General features: G+C 40.9%; 1 protein-coding gene across 3 annotated transcripts in view; it reads left to right on the top strand.

The window, feature by feature from the left end:
* Positions 1-22,612, top strand: part of LOC113902481 (multidrug resistance-associated protein 4) — a 185,915-nt gene that overhangs the window by 148,571 nt on the left and 14,732 nt on the right. For all 3 annotated transcript variants that reach the window (XM_027557813.1, XM_027557812.1, XM_027557811.1), the window contains 7 exons: positions 1,803-1,953; positions 3,374-3,493; positions 4,686-4,796; positions 5,721-5,821; positions 6,966-7,157; positions 11,744-11,899; positions 18,839-18,928. In XM_027557813.1, the coding sequence (XP_027413614.1) occupies positions 1,803-1,953; positions 3,374-3,493; positions 4,686-4,796; positions 5,721-5,821; positions 6,966-7,157; positions 11,744-11,899; positions 18,839-18,928 (921 nt within the window). The remainder of the gene's footprint in view (positions 1-1,802; positions 1,954-3,373; positions 3,494-4,685; positions 4,797-5,720; positions 5,822-6,965; positions 7,158-11,743; positions 11,900-18,838; positions 18,929-22,612) is intronic.

Below are 22,612 nucleotides of genomic sequence, written 5' to 3'. Positions count from 1 at the left end.
GCAGATAAATGGGCGAAAATATAATAGGGGATGATATTTAGATCTTAACTTTTTTATTATGAATTTTATGTGTATATGGGATACCATAGCAGGCAGAAATTAAAAGGACAGGCTTGGAGTCAAAATGAATGAATTATCTGACTTTGAGCAAATTACTAAACCTCACTGAGCTTTTAAAAGAGAAATCTCCTATTCAGATTTGATATGAGAATGAAATTATATAATGCCTGTAAAATACTGGAGAGGTGGCACCCATAGGGAGCCTTATGAATTATCTATTATTGGTAATTTGAGGGTGAGGTAGTCACCACCACTTACTTGGTTGTCAACTTAATCTAGGAAATGGTGGAATTTCTTCAGTGATAGAGAATTTGCTGTGTGCAGTAGGAATAAAGCAGTTATTTTAGTTTTCACATTTTTCGAATGGTTTTTACACAAAGCCATTAACATTTTTTCAGAAAGCATTTCTTTTTCCCTTTCTCTGCCATGTTTGTATACTTAGCTTATTTAGATGCCACTGTGTTTTTGTCAGAAACAGCTGCTGTCCCGAGACGGCATCTGTTCAGAGGTGCTCATCAGATTTCCCTTCCACACGTGGTGGTGACAGGGTCCTCAGTCTTAGTCATCTTGATGTCCTAACCAGGCTGCTTGCTCCAAGAAGGCTGACCTGAGGGAGGACACAGTTGAATTTCCGGGGATTCACAAGTTTGCAAATTCTAGCTTTTTTCCTTACTATCAACTACCAATTCATACTGCATGGAATAGAAAATATCATTCACTTGGATTGATAAGCACACCACTTTTTCCCTTGGTCTCCCAAATGCTTAACATTTTTATAACAGTTAAATATTCACACAAAAGCTGAGTTTTTGCTCAGATTAAGAGTATTGGAGTGTCTTACCCTTCCTGGTAGTATTTGAGAAGGTTAGCCCCAAGCTCTGTCTGAGATGGCACGATACCTGGGTAATGGATTTTGCTTTCCGGGTGTAGGTTGTCTTTGGCTGCAAAGAAAATAATCACTCCTCATTGTCCATAATGACCATATTCTCTCAGGTGAAAAACTGGATCGAATAATTGTTTGAAATGCACACTTTGAATCTTTAGCATAATGACAGAAAGTTGGCTGTAGGTTTGGGGGAAGATTAAATTTATCACAGTGACTCACGCCCAGACTACCCCTGGCTCTGTGACTTATGCTTTGCATTCGACATCAAGTTGATTTTGCTCTCCATCTACAAAATGAGATAATTATGCTGTTACTCAGTAGGGTTACTGTGATGAATAATGAGTTAATACATGTGATACTTTGAATGTGCAGACCTATGTACAGTCAGCACTCATAAACAGTCACTACAGACAGAAAACCACGAAAGAAGAATTCCAACTTTCAAAGGTCAATATTTGAGTGTTTCTTCCTTTTCTGAACTCAGAATTTGTAACCAACCACTTCTTTATCCCTCCATGTATAGCTGAGGCTTCTGGTTTCCTCATCTGTGATAGGATGACAGCTGACTATCTCATAGTTTCTGTTTTCTGAGCCTCAGATATTCTCATCTTTTCCAAATGGTACTGCCTGCGCTTTAAGGCTACTTAGTCGATCAAAAGAGCTTATACCTAGAAACTTCGTACTTAGCCCAGTGTTTCACACATGGTAAGTGTACAGTAAACACCACGAGGACCACCTTTTTCCAACATATCCTTTGAGGAAAAGGAGTTTAATCCTAACAAAACAACCCAATAAATTTTATTTTTTAGGAGAATGCTGGATAAACAGGCCCTTGTTTCTATATTTTCTCTTTCAGACATTTCTACAAGTGATTGGTGTGGTGGGCGTGGCAGTGGCAGTGATTCCTTGGATTGCCATACCCCTGGTTCCCCTTGGCATTGTTTTCTTTGTTCTCCGGCGATATTTCTTAGAAACATCACGTGATGTCAAACGCCTAGAATCTACAAGTGAGTACCGGGGCTCTCAGGTTGGGATGTCAGTGCAGACTGACTTCCATTTATGATAATTAACCAGAACCCTGAAATCCTGCAGACTCCGTTTTGGAATTTCTCACCAAGTCTACATTTGGTAATGGCATATTAGGGGCCTTATGAGTCAGTGTGGCCTGTAAGGCACACGGAGCGGGTAGTGTGTTAATGGCAGCTTTGCATTATAGCACAAGGAGAACGAATGTGAGCACCGTGAGGATCGGACCGATTTTGTCTTGCTCATCACATGCTTCCTAACATAGACCAGCCACTCAGGAAAAGGAAATATTGCATCATTTTTCTAAAAAGGAAAATAGTGCATCATGTTAGAAGTAATGATCTTTTTCAGGAGATGCACAGGTAGCAAAGTGATGTCCTGATGATATTAATACAACACAGGTTATCACTCGTCCCTGACAGAGGTCACAGGTTACAGTCTACCTATGGAAAAAACAGCTTACAGCCCTGTTAACAATGGAAATGAGAACCATATGTGGTCCTCACTGCCTGGCAGCCCGCAGCCTGTTCCCTGATGATCAGGATCCTGACCCTGGTGCTTGTGGTCTCTGGGTTCTTTGAAAAGATGGCAGGAAGCAAGTGGCCAGTCATGTGCCACCAGGCCCAAACCCACATGAAATCACTCAAAAGAGAATGACCACTCTGAGGCCATGCCAGATTCTACAAGGGTGATGTGAGTGTCACATGCCACAGTGACCTGCAAATTCCTCAGGTATTCAGCAGGGCAGTTATAAGAACATCCGTCAGTTTGCCAGAGAAGAAGACGCCTTAATTGCCCGGGTCCTGCGGTCACAAGGGCGGTATAGTGCCAGGTTCTCTGTGACCCGCCCAGAGACTCCTGGTGCAGGGGCAGGGATGATGCTGTGAGACGGCAGACTGTCCGCTCACCTCACTTATCGCACCCTGTCCTCTGCCAGCCCTTAAGTTTCTAATCTTTTGGTGGTGACAGCACAAAGTTCATCAAAATTCAGTGCAGTGAGGACTCTTTATGGAGGATTAAGTTTAAAAATGATAATCAAAAATTAGAGAATTATAACTTCTTACCTGGAGGGATGTCAGGGAAGAATAGGGAGGGAGGCAAGATTGAGGAGGACCTTGATGAATGAGTTAGTACAGAAATGTGTTATCTAAATACAGGTCCAAATTGAATTTGATCAAAGATGACTTTGAAGGGAATCTGTTATATGCAGGTCGTGAAAGTGAAGCTTGGGATGAGGAATTATTTGAGGGTCACAGTAGGTACTTTGCCAGGCAGTTGCCAAGAAGCCCTGGGTGTGCCCCTGGGGAAGATGAATGACCAGCCAAGCTCAGGAAACAGTTGACTTCCTTGCGTGCAGCCTCCCTGACGTTCTCTGTCGTGTGTCTGTCTCTGCTTTCCCAGCTCGGAGCCCGGTGTTTTCCCACTTATCATCTTCTCTCCAGGGACTCTGGACCATCCGGGCATACAAAGCCGAACAGAGGTTTCAGGAACTGTTCGACTCACACCAGGACTTGCACTCAGGTCTGTAGAATTCTGGAAATGATTTCAAAGGATGGGATATGCTGCCTTCTGAGGCCTGACCTCCCTCTCAGGTGGCCCTGCTGGCCGCACCTCTATGCCACCCCGTGTTCCCCTCTGTAAACCTGCCTCCCCCAGCCCTTCCTCTCAGAACCCTGTGTGCTCCCCTCTTCCCCGGTCACCCCCTGCTTTTCCTCCTCTTACTACCTTGCATTGTCCAACTGTCACCACATCCTATGGCTTTGGCCCTTTAAGAAGGATGTCCACAAACTTATAAAAAAACACACACAGTCTTTGTTGCAGCTACTCAGCTTTGCTATTATAGCACTAAGGCAGGCAAAAAGAATACATCAACAAATGGCTGTGATTATCTCCGAATAAAACTTTATTTAAAAAAGCAAGCTGTGTCCATTATTGGCCCACAGGCTGTTAGTTTGCCGACTCTTCTGAGCATGCTGTAGTTGGTCATTCGTGTCTGACTCTTTGCGACCCCATGGACTACAGCACGCCAGGCTTCCCTGTCCTCCACTGTCTCCAGGAGTTTGCTCAAACTCATGTCCATTAAGTCAGTGATGCTATCTAAACATCTCATCCTTTCAGAGCATTAAGGAAAATAATTTCTCCATTATCAGATATGGCATCCAGAATTTCCTCTACATTAAAAAACTCCTGGTCCAACTGATGAAATGACATTTGGAAAGCCACATGCAGATACTGTTATCTAATGGTCCTTCAAATACTGGCTCCTAAGAATTAACACAATGTGGGGCCCTGTAGTAAGTGCAGGCAGTGCTGGAAACAGTGCCAGGTATGCTGTGCCAGCATAGACTTGGGAACAGTCAACTTTATGAGAGGATAAGCCTCACGTGGAGCCCAGTACCACGAGACACACAATGATGAGACCATTTTTGTATGTTAATCATTAGGATCATATTTCTCTTTATAACCTGTGGCTTGAAGTTTCCAGTGTCTGCTTCCCACAAGGCTCCTGGAGTGATTCCTATGTTCCCATACACTGTCATGTCAGAACCTAGCTTGTTGCAATCCTCAAGGTGCTTGAGCCTATAACTTTGCTGTCCTAACTTGTGTAAAAATCTTCTGTGGTTCACCTGTGCAGAAGACCCCATCCCAAATCAAAGCAGCCTACGTGATACCTCTGCTTATTCATTCTGCTTATTTCTGTCCTCAAATCCAGAGGCTTGGTTCTTGTTTCTGACGACGTCCCGATGGTTCGCTGTGCGTCTGGATGCCATCTGTGCTGTGTTTGTCATTGTTGTTGCCTTTGGGTCCCTGATTCTGGCAAAAAGTAAGTGCATCACTGTAGTTTGATTACAGTTACAGCTTCATTTGCAGTTATTAATTTACCTTATTGCCCCTTTGTCTAATATACGGTTTCGTTCTAATGAATTGTGTTAAAGTGTTTGCACCATGTGATTCTGCCGTGTGGCCCCTGTAGAGGAGTCATTTGTGTCTTGATGAGGCTTTTGGTGAGACTTCTTGATGTGTTCTTTGGTCCCTTTAATCTGTCTTCAGTGGGATGAATTCAGCCTAGCAACTGACCTTCTGAACATTACTGATAGCATTTTAGGTTGGGAGGAGAGAAACAAGTTTGCTGTTAAGCTTTTTGTCCAGCTTGTGGCTTTAGGACTGCTCGGAGGGTGTACTGCGGTGAGAAACATTGTCTGTAGGAAAGAACACCATCCTCACTGCTGTGTGGGTACCAGATGAGCGGGTGGTGTTGGTGTGCATGGCATGCATTCACCATCCCTATTGTGAATTACTATTCCATAGTAATAACACTGAATCATTGGGTTTAATAATGGAACAACAAGAGCAGTATTCTAGATTTAAAAGCAGTGGCTCTTAGAACCAATTGACTTGTTTTTCGTGGTTTTCAACTGTGGCTGCGTTGCACGTAAAAAGTGGAATTACATGATGATCCTTGAAACCATAGTGACGAAAGTCTGCCTGATGACGTGTTTCTTTCCCTACATCGTAACTGTCAAGAGTATGTCAACCCTGTCAGGATTAATATGCTCTTTTAATAGTTTTCTGTGTTCATAGTGGTTGTTTTATTTCTTCTTCTTCTTTTTTTACTTTCATGGTCTCTATCAGTAGTTAGTAAAAGTAACACTATCTGTGTGCCAGTGATCTAGGCACAGTGACAGATGGAGTCCAGTTCAGGGTTAACAGTGGGACTGAAATGTTTCCTTTCTTCTTCCTCATTTAGCTTTGGACGCTGGTCAGGTTGGTCTGGCGCTATCCTACGCCCTCACGCTCATGGGGATGTTCCAGTGGTGCGTCAGGCAAAGTGCTGAAGTTGAAAATATGGTGATGTTACCTTTTAGCCTTTTCCTTAACCTTAAATGACATAAAGGCAATTATTATGTAAAAAAAACTCTTAAAACTTTTTTACATCATAGCTAACAGGGTTTGTTAGATCCTTCCAGCATCTGTTTAACATTTATTTAAAATAAAATATATACATCTTTTGTCAGTGTTATGTATGCCACGTCAGCTGGTTTTATATTCATCACAAGCTGTCTTCAAATTTAATCCATGTCTCTGTAGGAGGGAGTTTCTGACATCCTGCAGAAGATACAGCTTATTTCTTAGAGGCTTGTTTACATTTGTTATTTAATAGTTTAAGAATTTAGTATTTTTGAGGTTTATTTGTTCAATTAATTTAATTATTCCCCACCATCTCCATTTTAGAATGTCTCCTTGTATGTGTTGAATGCCTGAACTTACCGATGGCCCTTCTTTTGGAAGGTGCTATCAAAGGTGTCAAGTTCGGTTTGTGTAGGAGGCCTTGGAGAAGGAAATGGCAACCCACTCCAGTGTTCTTGCCTGGAGAATCCCAGGGACACAGAGCCTGGTGGGCTACCGTCTCTGGGGTCACACAGAGTCGGACACGACTGAAACGACTTAGCAGCAGCAGCAGTCAATATGTAAATTGCTTCCTTTTTTGAATATTTTCATTTTCTCCTAAAGAGAGAAAAATGATGAAACTGAAATTTGTCTGTTTCACTCTCTAATAGAATAGAAAGTAGCTAATTATTAAAATGAGATGTAGTGACCATCCAGTTCTATTCATCTACAACAGATGATCCTTCTCTAGCAAAATATTAGTAATGATTTCTGTCCATACATACTGTTTTCATTGACAAGTATGTCAATGCAAATAAGTTTTAAAAACATATATGAAAATTGGGTCACATAGAGTATTCAATTTCTCTAGGTCATTTAGTCTTTATATAACGTTGAACATGGTAGCCATGATAAATGTGCTACAAGACAATGAAAAGGTTACACATCATCGTAGTACTTCTGTCTTTTGTAGATGCTAAGACCTGAGGTATTGTTAACTATAGAAATGCAGATATAAAGATACAAAAGCAGAAGTTTCATTTATAACCTGGTATCCGTTACAAAGACCCTCTGTTCCTAACTCGTGTGATGTCCTATGTTTCAGATGATTTCAGTAGAAAGGGTGATCGAGTATACAGATCTGGAAAAGGAAGCGCCCTGGGAATACCAAAAACGCCCGCTGCCGTCCTGGCCCCATGAAGGCGTGATCATCTTTGACAACGTGAACTTCTCATATAGCCTAGATGGGCCTCTGGTATTGAAGCACCTGACAGCACTCATTAAATCAAAAGAAAAGGTTTGCTTCAGCCACTTTGTTCTGTAATAGTTTCCCTGTGAACATTTAGCCCTGCATCTGCTATTGGCTTCCTGAGCGGTGTGTCGGGGGGAAGTCTTTTCATCCTATGTGCGTGAAGATTCGATCAGTCTGTCGGTGGGAACCAGGGCAGGCTCTTGGAAAAGAGACTTAGTGAGAGTCGACAAGGTGGTAGGAACCTCTTCCCTGCCTACCTCGTGCCCCACCTCCCCTCTAGCTTCAGGTTCTGATGTTCACATACTCCCAGCACTCAGGTCGTCTGTAGGCTCTCCCAAAGCTTGCTGTCCTCCCGGCTCCCACTGCACATGCTGCCCTCCTCCTCAGAGACCCTTCCCCTCGGCACCTGCCCGATGAACGGCTCCTCATTTTCTGAGCTGACTCTAGCGCATCTGCTTCTGCAAGACACTCAGTTCTTCCTCAGTGTCTTACGTCTAAAGAAAGTGACAGGCGAATGGATAAACAAATGTGGTGTATCCTCACAGTGAAACATTCAGCCTGAAAAAGGAAGAAAATCCCGATCTCGGGACATCAGGTTAAATGATAATATGGCAGACACAAAAGACACCAGTACTGTGGGATTCCACTTACTTGGGATTTCCTAGAGTACTCAGATCCATACAGAAAGAAAATCGGATGGTGGTTGCCATGACCTGAGCGAGGGGGATTGGTTGTTGTTGTATAATGTATACAGAGTTTCAGTTTTACAAGGAAAATATTCTGGAGGGACAACAAAGTGAACGCGCTTAACACTAAACGTAAAAATGGCTAAGTTGGTAAGTGTTACGTTATCTGTACTTTACCACAGTTAATTGATGGCATCTTTGACACACTTTGTAATTTGGGGTCTGTATCTCACAGATCCCTAATGCTTCTTAAAGATCAGAGAGCATCTTATTTTTATCTCTGTTCCCCCACAAAATTGTATTTTTCAGGGCACACAGAGTGTGCTGAGAGACTCCTCGCTGGGAAAGTGAATGAGTAACACATAGCTGTGAACAACCAAGTAACCAAAACACACACACAGCACAACTGCGTAAATAACCTATTACCTACCGTGTTAAATACTTGGTATTTAACTGCTCTTTAAAACTCTTCCCACCACAGACCCATCTAGTGGACGGGAGCTGTAATTTAATGAATGATACCCTTGTGACGCGAAAGAGTATTCAATTTAACGCCCAAATGATATGCACGGAGAAGCTTCAGTTAGTCACACAGCAAAAGCTGGCTCGTAGGTTGGGAAGGAAGTGAGGTTTGCTTGCTCGCAGACATTGTGTCCACCATATTTCCTGTTGTATACATATTTTCTGTTAATTTACCCATCTTAACTTCCCCCAAATGCCATAAAATATGAATTATCTAAGAAACTGCAATACAGCTACATGCATTCTTCCATCTTAAAATCCCCAAGTCATAGGTCTATCCGAGCTTCTAAAATGTATGTAGGAAAACTGAGTCTGGAGAGTGAATTAAAAACTGCAATAATGTGACTTTTGATCGGTGTCTCAGTCCATTGTCAGTGTCACTGTTAGCGTCATTTCTGTGTTTGGAGATGACACTCGGGCAGTGTGCTCATGAAGTCCTTACACTCTACCTGCGTGCATCCCTGGTTTGCCCACCTGCTCACCTGGCCCAGCCCCCGTCACGCCAGGATGCCCCTTTCGTGCTGGATTTGATTGAGAGCTGGGAATGGGGGGGATGTGGGAATGAGCCAGCCCAGCACAACTGGGGCTTTAATTCTCTTTCTCTCATTTTCTTTGCTGCCCCGATTCCCAGAAGTAAATGGGAAAGATTAATAAAAATTAATTATGCTGCTTTCTAATTCATAGAAGAAATAGTAAGTAAAAATAAAGAACCAAAATGAGGTAAATAGCACCGTAGACTTCCTGAGTAGATTCTGAACACGGGCTGCATTTTTCATTTAGATGATTTTGTGGTTGATTTGATCATTTTAGAAAGTACTGGGCCATTTTAAAGCATTTTCCAGCTCTAGAGGTAGATTGATTTTGGTTTGTTATTTTTTTCTCGCTCGGAGCTATTACTTGGATAATACATTTTTACAGATGCTTACTAGACCTTGCTATAATGTGCAAAAATATTAGTTTCCTACCTTTCTCCTTTTTACATAATATATCCTCAGCAAACCCTCCCCTCACTCCCAGATTGTCCCAGCTTCCTAATTCCTTGCAACTCAGACTGTGTTGCCAGGGCCAGCAGCACCTACAACACCTGGGAGCCTCTCAGAAATGCAGAGTCTCAGGCCCAAAGAGCCCTCTTTTCTCAGCATTGCATTTGAGCAAGACCTCTGTAAAGAGTTTCTCTGAATGTCTTTGGTTTCATGAATGTAAATTTCAGTGACACTGGTGGCACTCTCCATGGGCAATTCGGAAAACCCATTGGTGACCTGGGAAAGACTTTCAGATGATAGTTTTGATAAGTGAACGGTAGAGATAGCCTGGTCTGGGTTTTATTTGAGTTGTTCTTTTCTTACTTCTCCTCACTAGAGTGTTGAAGTTGCATTCCTATAGCCCTGCACAGCCCTCAGTGTCCCCTGCCACATCTTGGCTATTTACCCAAAGTCTACAAATATCCCAGTTTACACAGATGCATCAGTTTCAGTATAGCGGATAGATATTAATAGCATGGGCTTCCCTGGTGACTCAGTAAAGAACCTGCCTGCAACGCAGGAGACCCAGGTTCAATTCCTGATTTGGGAAAATCCCCTGGAGAATGAAATGGCAACCCACTCCAGTATTCTTGCCTGGAGAATCCCATGGTCAGAGGAATCTGGCAGGCTGCAGCCCATGAGGTCACAACAGGCGAACACAGCTTAGCGACTAAACCACCACCAATATGAGTAGCATAGTAGTCAAGTAGTCAAAATCACTCAGTTGTGTCCGACTCTTGCGACCCTAGGACCTGCCTAGATGCAGAAAGTGTCCCATCTATATTATATAACTCGGGATTTATCATATCGTACAAAATAGGTACAAAGAAAAGCCACTTTTCTTTCTGTTAATGTGTCTAAAGTTAAATTTTTGAAATTGAATTATTGTCTTTACAGACTTAAGGTTTGAAACTTTGGAAGTATTTAATGAGAAACTAAGTCAAGTTACCATAGTATAATCAGTGCTCAAAGTGGTTTGGTTCTTCCCTGTTTTTAAAATTTATTTACAAGTGAGTGAAAAGCACGTCCCCCTCTGTGTGAGTGCGAGCTTGGTGGTGAGGGAGATGATGATGAAGACAAAACACAAACGTCAATAAAGCCAACTTCAGAAGCCCGCAGAGGGGGCACTGCTGGTCACAAGTTGCCAGTGCTGGCTATGCCCTCTGGGCTTGGCTAATATCGTGGACTTCCCAGGTGGCGCTAGTTGTAAAGAATCCACCTGTCAGTGATAGAAATGAAGAGATGCTGGTTTGATCCCTGAGTTGGGAAGATCCCCTGGAGGAGGAAATGGCAATCCACTCCAGTATTCTTGCCTGGAGAATCCCACGGACAGAGGAGCCTGGCGAGCTACAGAGTGTCAGATACGACTGCAGTGACTTAGCACACGTGAAAGCATATAATATGCCCCACCAGGGAATATGTAGTCTGCCATCTAATTGGTAAAAAAGATGGATTTCTGCATACATGTTTGAATTCGGACAACTAACCAGTTTTTACAGTGAAGTTTTACTCCCGATCTGCATTTTACATGCATTATATTGAATCTTTGATCTTATTGTTAATGCACTTAATTTCTCTTTGCTTAGATTTTAATAACTTGGCTGATACTTGACACGTATCTTTCCAGGGTTTAATTATAAGTATTAATTGGTTTGTAAAATGTCTTTTGAAGTCCTGAGATGAAAGGTCCCATATAAATAGAAAGTGTTGTTTGTGTTGTTGTTTTTGTTGACCTCATTATGTGTGTTTTGTCTACCTGGCTACTGCCTTTTAAGACACTGAGACTTGGGTTTTAAAATTTTAAGATGTTTCCTTTCAAGACTAGTCATTAGTAAGGTATTTATTATCTGGAAGTGATTTAGTTTGTCTACGAAAGAATACTTCTCTTAACTGAAAGAAATCTGGAAATCTGAATATTTGTTTGTATGTAAGACTTCTGACTTGACTTGTTGACATATCTGCAAAATTGCTCACATAATTCTCAATGTTTAAAATATCTAGACACTAGGAATACAACTAATGTAAAAGTTGAATTCTGATGGAACACTTGGAAAGCTTCTGACTTTTTGCTGATAGTGAGTGGACTGATTCTGTTCTTCGAACCAGGGGTCTTAACCATGGCACATTTGTCATTGTCTGTAATTTTTGGTTTCCACCATCTGGCGCATGCTCCTGTCATCAAGTGGGTAGACTCCATGGCTACTGGTCATCCTACAATTCTCAGGACAGCCTCCCTTCCCCAGCAAAGAATTACCTGACCCCGAATCTCAACAGTGCCACAGTTGAGGAACTAGAGAGACTACACTCAGTAGAACTTTTAAAATTCATCTTCAGCAACTAGGGTTTTTCCTAGGTTTGTTGCATATTGTTAGTTCTTAATCCCTCCTGGATCTCTTTACAGGTTGGCATTGTGGGAAGAACAGGAGCTGGAAAAAGTTCCCTCATCGCTGCCCTTTTTAGATTGTCGGAGCCTGAAGGTAAAATCTGGATTGATAAGATCTTGACAACTGAAATTGGTCTTCATGATTTAAGGAAGAAAATGTCAATTATACCTCAGGTATGCACATCAGAGCATTTTCACATGTTCTTTTTATACACCATCTAAAGTTTAATTTCTTTTGATTTCTTGTTTTGTAGTTGGATGAAAGTGTTGATTCTTTTTCCCCCGGTAGAGCATATTTTTAAGTACAGGTATTTTCACAGATACTTTTTCAGGTATCAGGTTTTTTTGTGTTGTTAGTTTGTTTCTTGTGTGTGTGTATGGTTTAATAACTTTTCCTGATAAGATTTCTGGATTTAAGCTTCTTCAGGTACTACTATTTTGCCCACTGATAAGCACATAATTCTGGGAACACAATTATAAACGGTTTGTTTAACATATGAAAGGTTTCTGTCGGGAAAAACAGGCATCTTAAATGTCTTAATGATGGAATTTTGCTATAGGAAATAAGCTGCGTCTTTAGAGTTGAAGGCTTTCTGTGAAAGTGTAGGACTTTGAGAATTACAGTGTGTATAGATGGACAGGGCAAAGTTTTAGAAATTAGCCGTTAGTAAATGGTTTTAACCAGGTATGCAGTACAGAATAGTGAGGAAAAGCACAGGGCATGGAATTCCATGTCCTGTCCCTTACAAGGCAGCTAACAGTACCACCTCCTCGAGCTGCTGTGAGGACTAAATAGGTAAGTTCGTGTGGATCGATTCACTTAGGCCCAGTACATGGCTTCTGTGTTGGTGGAACATTGAATTAACCATCTCTTCCTGGTTTCTGATTCTTCCTTTTTTTTAACGTCTTAAATATGTATGCTTTTTAAGGAGTGCTTGATTATTTGCATAGTAGACGCTCTTGTCATTCCTTATGTTTCATCCACTTAAAATAATGCAGAGGATGTCTATTGATCAGTTACTGTCCTCCATGTATATAGCCAAGGACAGCATAGACCCTGTGCCTTCATCTTTAATCTGCCCTCTGCTATGATAAACCTGCTGGTTTATTTTTTTATCTTCGGTGTTTTAAAAAAATTCTCTACAATCAGCTGACCATCAAGGAATGCTGAGAAAAATAGCTACCTTTAAGAGAACCATAGAAAAGAGAGATGAAGAGCCAGGCAAATGTGCTTCCTGGAATGCGGGTATAATAAGCTCTGAAATGTTATTAGGAAGCATATAGAACATGGCACCCAAAGGAAGGAGAACATGGACTTGTGTCTTATGACTGTACAACTGTTGCTCCCTGTCCTCTAAAATACCTGGAATTAGTATAAGTCCTTTTGGAATCAAGATATTCTTTTTAGACCACAATGAAATGCCACCTCATACCTCTAAAGATGTCAACAATTTTTAAGAAAAAAAAAAAAAGAACCGAGTGTTCACAAGGATGTGCAGAAATTAGAATCCTTGTGCATTGCTGGTGTGTGTGCGTGCTGAGTCACTTCAGTCATGTCCAATTCTGTGCGATGCTATGGACTGCAGCCTGCCAGGCTTCTCTGTCCATGGGATTCTGGACAGGAATACTGGAGTGGGTTGCCATGTCTACCTCCAAGGGATCTTCCCAACCCAGGGATCCAACCTGCATCTCTTAAGTCTCCTGCATTGGCAGGTGGATTCTTACCTGAAGTACTTAGAGCAGTCAGTTCTTGGTGGCTGACTTGGTGATTAATGTAGAAAATAAATGTTTCTAGATTCCCACTTTTAAGTTTTGATTTTACCCATCTCTGAAATGGGCCAAATGAGATTAGTTCTAAGACATAATGGGTGTGTCTGTTAAGTACTTTTATGTCCTTGGATAAAAGGATTCAGAAACGTGCCATGTATTACTTTTAATGCTTCTTAATAAGAAAAGGTTGTATGCTTGTGTACATAAAAGAACTCTATAAATAAAGAAATAACGTTAGATGATTCTTGACTCTGCCAATCATGTTTTGGAAGCACATCTGAGCAAAGACTAAACATCCCTTGACATCACCACGTTTTGGTTCTGTTCCATCAGTTTCCACCCTACGTTTGAGCATGCTCTGTGTACACACTCCAGGGAGCGTGCTTACAAAACAGTGCTAAGCTTTGTATCCATGTAGATAATGATCACTAACCATTGTAAACACAGAACTTTATTTTTTCACTCTCTATGTCTTTGTTTTTGAGGCGCAATGCTATTTGATAAAAGAGAATGTTTGTGTAAAGTGTCCCAGGAGATTATTCAGGAGGCAGCCATGGATAGAGCATAGACTGAGTGTCAACAGGAGCCACCTTTTAATTCCTGCTCTGTCTCATAGGACTGTAGAGCCTTGAGGAAGTCACTTGTCTGGAGGTCCAGCGTCCTGGTCCTTGAACCAGGTCTAGAAACTAATGTGACACAGATTTGTTGTGAGATATGACTAAGGACTTCCCTGGTGCTTCAGTGGCTAAGACTCTGCTCTCAGTGCAGGGGGCTCAGGTTCAGTCCCCGTTCAGGAAACTAGGTGTCACATGCCATAACAAAGACCAGGTGCAGCCAAACAAATAAATTAAACAAATACTTTTTTAAAATATGTGGGGTTCCCTGGTGGCTCAGATAGTAAAGAATCTTCCAGCAATGTGGGAGACCTGGGTATAATCCCTGGGTTGGAAAGATCCCCTGGAGAAGGAAATGGCTACCCACCCCAGTACCCTTGCCTGGAGAATTGCATGGACAGAGGAGCCTGATGGTCCATGAGGTCACAGAGAGTTGGACATGACTGAGTGACTAACACTAAAAATGTAACTTAGATTAGAAAATGTTTGTGGCCCATGGCTGATTCTTGGCACCAGTCAGTCAATAGTAATTATACGTATTCTTAAGAATGAAGGCACTGACCTTTCAGGTGTTATTTCTAAAAGACTAACACATTTTGGAAAGGCTTTGCTCTTTCTTTTCATGTTTTTGTAGTCCTTGGTGATTTGCATTACTTTTATTGCTTATAATGTAAACCACATTGTTTATAGAAATTTAAAGAGCGAAGCAAAATTAAAAAGCAATGCAGTAGAGTTTTAGTGAAAAGCCTAACTGAAAAATCTATGAAATGTCTTTTCTCCAAGGAGCAAGAGGAAAGAATATCACTTTTTCTCTTAGTTATTGGCTCCCCTCCCACCAGGTTCTTTCCTGACGATCACCCTGTACCCCAGTCATACTTTTCAGTCCCCCACGAAGACTTCTGGCATTTTTCTCAATGCTTTCAACATTCTTGACAGCTGTCTTGCTCTCCTTGAAGACATGACTTCTGTCTCTTATTTCTATTGCTCTAGTTTTTATTGCAGCCCCTGACAAGTTACACAGTATTAATAATAATTCCTAACACTTGTGGAATTCTTAACACACGTTGGCCTCTTTCCTACCCTCTCCTCCTTAATCCTCATAATTCTCTTGTTTTCCTTATCTGAAAGATTTGATAACTGAGGCACTATGAGCTTAACCCACTTAGCAAGTAAGCACCAGAGCCTGAATTTCATATGTATTTTATGGTGATTCCCAACTCCAGAGCCTGAGCAGCTGATCACCCTGTGAGGACTTCAATACCCTGTTGACTGTCATCCACAGTAGAACTGCTTTGTATTATGATTTCATGTCCACACACACACACACACACAAAAATTTAAAAGAACATTATTACCCTTTATGCTGCTTTTCACTCCCCATTCTTCTAATTAGCTTTGCTCTTTTTTTAAATGGATTTTAAAACCATCTAGGATATCCATTCTGTTCCAGCTAATATAAAAGATAAAATGACAGTCACAAGGCACAAAATTGACTTTCTGATCCGTGGACTGAGCTTGCAGTTGGATAGATCCTGCCCCTCCCTGTCCCCTGTTGGGCTGGGCTCCTGGTCAGTGTTAATCACTGTTGTTCCAGCTTCACACATCAGCCTTGCACCAGTAGCCCCTTTTGCCAGTAAGGAAACTTGGGTCTTGGGAAGAATAATAAGTTACCCCGAGTCTAATCGCTAATATGAGCCTCTTTGGATGGTTCTTTGTACCTACAGAAAATGGCACAAGGAAATGTTTTCTGTTGAAGAGGGATTCCATGTCAATTCAGTGTTTATGATTGTAGCCCAGAGGTCAGCACAGATCAGCAGCCATCATCTTAATTATGATTAGATTCATTTCCTATATTTAATAGTTTTTCTCTCTGTCAAAGCAAAAGCTTGGTATTTTCTAAACAGCCCCCTCTGCTCTTTTGGTATTTCTGTTCCTTGCGTTTTCTTCAGTAAAGTTGAAGAAGGTGAACCAGAGCTATCTCTTTGACTTCTCCGTGGTTTTCTGGTTTTCTTTCCCTTTTTATCTTGTTGAGAATTAAACTGAAAGAGAAGAGTAGGATATGCTGTTACTAGTAAAGAAATACAACTGGATTCTAGCCTAAAGTAGTCACCCTTTGTTCCTGACACTGAAGTCTTCTTCTTGGAACTGCTCCCTGGAGCTCCTGAAAGAGGACTTTACATGACTTAAATTCTTCTGTCTTTGTTGGCAAACAATGTCCTTTTCTTCTGAATATGGATGATGATTAATTCATTCAGAGGCTCCAGGATCTAAAAAAAAAAAAAAGATGAGGGTACCAAAATTTAAAGTGACTTCAGGTGCTTCTCTTATTCTTGAAACAGGGAGATGAGTTTCCACTTATGAAAAGTCCTCAGATTCGAAAAGAGAACAGAGCTTTAGGACACCAGTAAACAGCAGCAGTAGATACTTTTTAAAAAAAAATTAAATCATAGTTGATTTATGAAGCTTCCCTGGTGGCTCAGTGGTAAAGAATCCGCCTGCCAATGTAGGAGATGCGGGTTCAATCGCTAGGTTGCAAAGATCCCCGGGAGAGGGAGGTGTCAACCCACTCCAGTATTCTTGCCTAGAGAGTTCCATGGACAGGGCAGCCTGGCAAGTTTACAGTCTGTGAGGTCGTGAAAGAGTCAGACACGATTTAGTGATTAAACCACAACAATTGTTAATTTACAGTGTTGTGTTAATTTCTTAGTAGTAGCCACTCATGATAGTCTTAGTTTGGGACTGAAATGATTGTGCTTTATTTTGTCTTGTTTGTTACCGTTTGTACATTTTTTGTCTTGGTCCTGGGTCATTTTAAGCGTTAGAAGTTTAGTAGGTAGGGTTTCTTTGTAGGATTGTTATCCTACAAAGGTGACAATCCTTTCTTCCAGCAGCCTATACTAAGACTGCCGTTTTTTAGTCTTTCTGTTGTGTCAAGGGTATCACTAAACTAAATGGTGTGATTCAGCGTGGCCATTTTTGGGTCACACACCTAATATGAACTCGTGTCATATTCATAACGAAGGAAAAAGTTACTGTTGAATATGGCACAAAGGATTACATCTGACTTTAAACCTTGATGAAAAACAGATTGGAAACCGATGCTTCATTTAAAATACTACGTTGTACAAGAGTGTTTGTTCTTCAACTGTACTGTGCCAGCTACTTTTTATTAAGTGAGGTTTAATTCTGTGCCTTCAGAAAAGAAGATTCTTAGCCTAATAAATTTAGTGTATATTTTCATGAAGCTTGTAGGTCCTACCATAAATCTCTGCACTGAAGTGTTCTGCCTGCAGAATAGTTTTACAACACTTATTTATATGATTATTAACTCTGTTGGTTATAAGTGGGTACTTTAATAATAATATCTGTCAGAAATGATCATTAATCTGACCATTGTCTGCCCTCGGAGTATGTGTCTACTGTGAGCACTTTTGTTACCTTTTGAAGATAATATAATGGTTTCGTATTTGTCAAGTGGATGAAAGTAGAGTGAGTAGAAACCAAAATGATCACCACACATAAAATACATTGACATATTTAAACAGACACTGTTCACAAATTGCCTGTTGTCTTTATAGCTTCAATCATTCTTTTCATTCCACAAGTTTTGATTGAAATTTTACTGATTTTGAAATATGTTTTTGACATGTCATAGCAAACAGAAATATTCTTAGGTACAAAGCAATTGTTTCTCCTCCATTGCTGCTAAATAAACAATAGATGCTGCCAACTATATCCTCTGAGAGCAACAATATAGACTTAGGTGAGCACCCTTATAGCATTTTGAGATGTTAATTTCTTTTCTTTTTGTGACAGTCAACAGTGAATTGGTGACAATTAGCAGAATCCCCCTGAAGCCTATAGAGTGTCTGAGGGGTCCATTTAACACTTAGCATAAATCAACTACAGGCCTTGGTCAAGGGTTCAGAAGTGAAGGATCCTTCTTTCTGCAAAGAATCTCGTTTTAGTCCCCTAGTATTTGGAGAGACTCATTCACTCCAACAAGATTTCCAAAGAGAAGAAGTTGAAGGAAATGACAATGGAGCGAGGCCCTTATTATGAAATCTGTGATTGAACTTCAAATGGGGTCCCCGTTCCTTTTCTCTGGAACCACCCAAACACCGTTCCCAAACATGTTGATCCTGTGGAACCTTTTATTGCTCAAGGAAGGAAGGAAGGTCTATCTTTTTTTAAAAAATAGTATTTATTTAGTCTATTTGGCTGTGCGCTTGCTTTGTTGCAGCACATAGGATCCTTAGTTGCAGCAGGTGAGACTCTAGTACCCTGACCAGGGACTGAACCCTGGCCCCCTGCATTGGGAGCACTGAGTCTTGGCCACTGGACCACTAGGCACATCCAAAAAGTCTTGCCTTTCAAAACCAATTTATTCCATAGATTAGCTTAAGTTATGACTCTAGAGTATAATATGAAAAGCAGATCACTTCATCAAAACAAACACCTCTTGGGACTGCCCTGGTGGGCCCAGCTTAAGAATCTGCCTTATAATTCAGGGGATGTGGTTTCGATCTGCAATTTAGCACCTAGGATCCCATATGGCGTGGAGCAGCTAAGCCCTCATGCCACGTGACACAGCGAAGGTCCCGTAACCTTGTTATTAATGATTATAATGAATGTTGGGTAATTTTTGAATTTAAGTTATTTTCTGTAAGCATTTGTGTAAGACAAAAGTAGTTTACTGAAATAACATTTCCTATTTTGGGGTATATAGGAACCTGTTTTATTCACTGGAACAATGAGGAAGAATCTGGACCCCTTCAATGAGCATTCAGATGAGGAACTGTGGAATGCCTTAGAAGAGGTAATTTATGTAGTGTAATTAACATGTTAACATCAGTTCCTGTGTGTGTACCTTTGTAGCATTGCAGGTAATTAATGGGAGCCTATCAGTTTAACAGGCTTTGTTTACCTCCTAGAAGAATGTTGATGACATTGGTGCACTTAAAATATGTGTACTGATGATAATGAAAACCAGCAGTATAATGCTTCACATTTTTTGGCTTTTTCCCTAGAACCCAAAGCAACTAGATAACATGGTTTTGTCCTTAGCAGAGCACTGAACTAGAAGTTAACATTAAGGGTTCAAATTCTACTAGTGACCTAGTGAATTAATATCCTAACTACCCTGCAGTATGGTACTGGAGATCAGTGGAGAAATAACTCCAGAAAGAATGAAGAGACTGAGCCGAAGCAAAAATAGCACCCAGTTGTGGATATGACTGGTGATAGAAGCAGGTTCCGATGCTATAAAGAGCAATATTGCGTAGGAACCTGGAATGTTAGGTCCATGAATCAAGGCAAATTGGAAGTGGTCAAACAGGAGATGGCAAGAGTGAACGTCAACGTTTTAGGAATCAGTGAACTAAAATGGATTGGAATGGGTAAATTTAACCCTGATGACCATTATATCTACTACTGTGGGCAAGAATCCCTTAGAAGAAATGGAGTAGCCATCATAGTCAACCAAAGAGTCCAAAATGCAGTACTTGGATGCAATCTTAAAAATGACAGAATGATCTCTCTTCATCTCCAAGGCAAACCATTCAATATCACAGCAATCCAAATCTATGCCCTGACCTGTAACACTGAAGAAGCTGAACGCTTCTATGAAGACCTACATGGCCTTCTAGAACTAATATCCAAAAAAGATGTCCTTTTCATTATAGGGGACTGGAATGCAAATGTAGAAAGTCAAGAAACACCTGGAGTAACAGGCTAATTTAGCCTTGGAGGACAGAATGAAGTAAGGTAAAGGCTAATAGAGTTTTGCCAAGAGAACGCTCTGGTCATAGCAAACACCCTCTTCTGACAACACAAGAGAAGATTCTACACATGGACATCACCAGATGGCCAACACTGAAATCAGATTGATTATATTCTTTGCAGCCGGAGATGGAGAAGCCTATATGATCAGCAGGAGCTGACTGTGGCTCAGATCATGAACTCCTTATTGTCAAATTGAGATTGAAATTGAAGAAAGTAGGGAAAACCACTAGACCATTGAGTTGTGACCTAAATCAACTCCCTTACGATTGTACAGTGGAAGTGAGAAATAGATTTAAGGGACTAGATCTGATAGACTGAGTGCCTGATGAACTATGGACAGAGGTTCGTGACATTGTACAGGAGACAGGGATCAAGACCATTCCCAAGAAAAAGGAATGTAAAAAAGCATAATGGCTGTCTGAGGAGGCCTTACAAATAGCTATAAAAAGAAGAGAAGCAAAAAGCAAAGGAGAAAAAGAAAGATATACACATTTGAATGCAGAGTTCCAAAAAATAGCAAGGAGAGATGAGAAAGCCTTCCTCAGTGATCAGTTCAAAGAAAGACTAGAGATCTCTTCAAGAAAATTAGAGATACCAAGGGAACATTTCATTCAAAGATGGGCTTAATAAAGGACAGAAATGATATGGACCTAACAGAAGCAGAAGATATTAAGAAGAGGGGGCAAGAATACACAGAAGAACTGTACAAAAAAGATCTTCACAACCCAGATAATCACGATGGTGTGATCACTCACCTAGAGCCAGACATCCTGGAATGTGAAGTCAAGTGAGTCTTGGGAAGCATCACTATGAACAAAGCTACTGGAGGTGATGGAATTCCAGTTGAGCTATTTCAAATACTAAAAGATGATGCTGTGAAAGTGCTGCATTCAATATACTAGCAAATTTGGAAAACTCAGCAGTGGCCACAGGACTGGAAAAGGTCAGTTTTCATTCCAATCCCAAAGAAAGGCAATGCCAAAGAATTCTCAAACTACCATGCAGTTGCACTCATCTCACACACTAGTAAAGTAATGCTTAAAATTCTTCAAGCCAGCCTTCAGCAGTACATGAACTGTGAAGTTCCAGATGTTCAAGCTGGATTTAGAAAAGGCAGAGGAATGAGAGATCAAATTGCCAACATCCGCTGGATCATTGAAAAAGCAAGAGTTCTAGAAAACTATCTATTACTGCTTTATTAACTATGCCTATGCCAAAGCCTTTGACTGTGTGGCTCACAACAAACTATGGAAAATTCTGAAGGAGATAGGAATACCAGCCCACCTTACCTGCCTCCTGAGAAATCTATATGCAGATCAAGAAGCAGCAGTTAGAACTGGACATGGAATAACAGACTGGTTCCAAATAGGAAAAGGAGTACATCAAGGCTGTATATTGTCACCCTGCTTATTTAACTTATATACAGAGTACATCATGGGAAACACTGGGCTGGAAGAAGCACAAGCTGGAATCAAGATTGCTGGGAGAAATATCAATAACCTCAGATATGCAGATGACACCACTCTTATGGCAGAAAGTGAAGAACTAAAGAGCCTCTTGATGAAAGTGAAAGAGGAGTGTGAAAAAGTTGGCTTAAAGCTCAACATTCAGAAAACTAAAATCATGGCATCCAGTCCCATCACTTCATGGCAAATGGATGGGGAAACAGTGGAAACAGTGGCTGACTTTATTTTGGGTTCCAGAATCACTGCAGATAGTTATTTTGGGTTCCAGTATCACTGCAGATAGTGACTGCAGCCATGAAATTAAAAGACCCTTACTCCTTGGAAGGATAGTTATGACCAACCTAGACAGCATGTTAAAAAGCAGAGACATTACTTTGCTAACAAAGGTCCATCCAGTCAAGGCTATGGTTTTTCCAGTGATCATGTATGGATGTGAGAGTTGGACTGTGAAGAAAGCTGAGTGGCAAAGAATTGATTCTTTTGAACTGTGGTGTTGGAGAAGACTCTTGAGAGTCCCTTGGACTGCAGGGAGATCCAACCAGTCCATCCTAAAGAGGATCAGTCCTGAGTGTTCATTGGAAGGACTGATGTTGAAGCTGAAACTCCAATACTTTGGCCACCTGATGCGAAGAACTGACTCATTTGAAAAGACCCTGATGATGGGAAAGATTGAAGGCAGGAGGAGAAGGGGACGACAGAGGATGAGATGGCTGCATGGTATCACCAACTAAATGGACGTGAGTTTGAGTAAACTCCGGGAGTTCGTGATGAACAGGGAGGCCCGGCATGCTATAGTCCATGGGGTCGCAAAGGGTTGGACACGACTGAGTGACTGCACTGAATTGAACTGAAACCTGTAGCATCATTGTATTCCTCTGTTCAGGTAATATCTACTCAGTGTGGGCAATAGTAATTTTTCATTATTAACTGAAAGATAAACGAAATTCTGGTAATAAAATGCTGTGAAGTTTCAGAAAACTTTTTTCAGAATGGTAAATCACACATTTGGATTGTGATAATAATTATTTATTAGGAGTCATGTTATTTTAATGCTGTAACATGAATACAGGTAACAGAAGAAGCCTGGTGCTTCTGCTCAGTTTTTATATGGATAGGTTCATTTCTAGAGGATTTTCTATTATTTGTGTTTGAGTTTCTACCACTTCCTTGAATTTCCTTACCCTTGCATGAAATAGATTTTGACTGTTAGCGTGCTAATGGTTTGTATATTTTAATACTAATTATTTTGTATA

Source organism: Bos indicus x Bos taurus, chromosome 12 (assembly GCF_003369695.1).
Source record: "Bos indicus x Bos taurus breed Angus x Brahman F1 hybrid chromosome 12, Bos_hybrid_MaternalHap_v2.0, whole genome shotgun sequence".
Taxonomy (NCBI): domain Eukaryota; kingdom Metazoa; phylum Chordata; class Mammalia; order Artiodactyla; family Bovidae; genus Bos; species Bos indicus x Bos taurus.
This window is presented reverse-complemented; position numbering and strand designations above follow the sequence as displayed.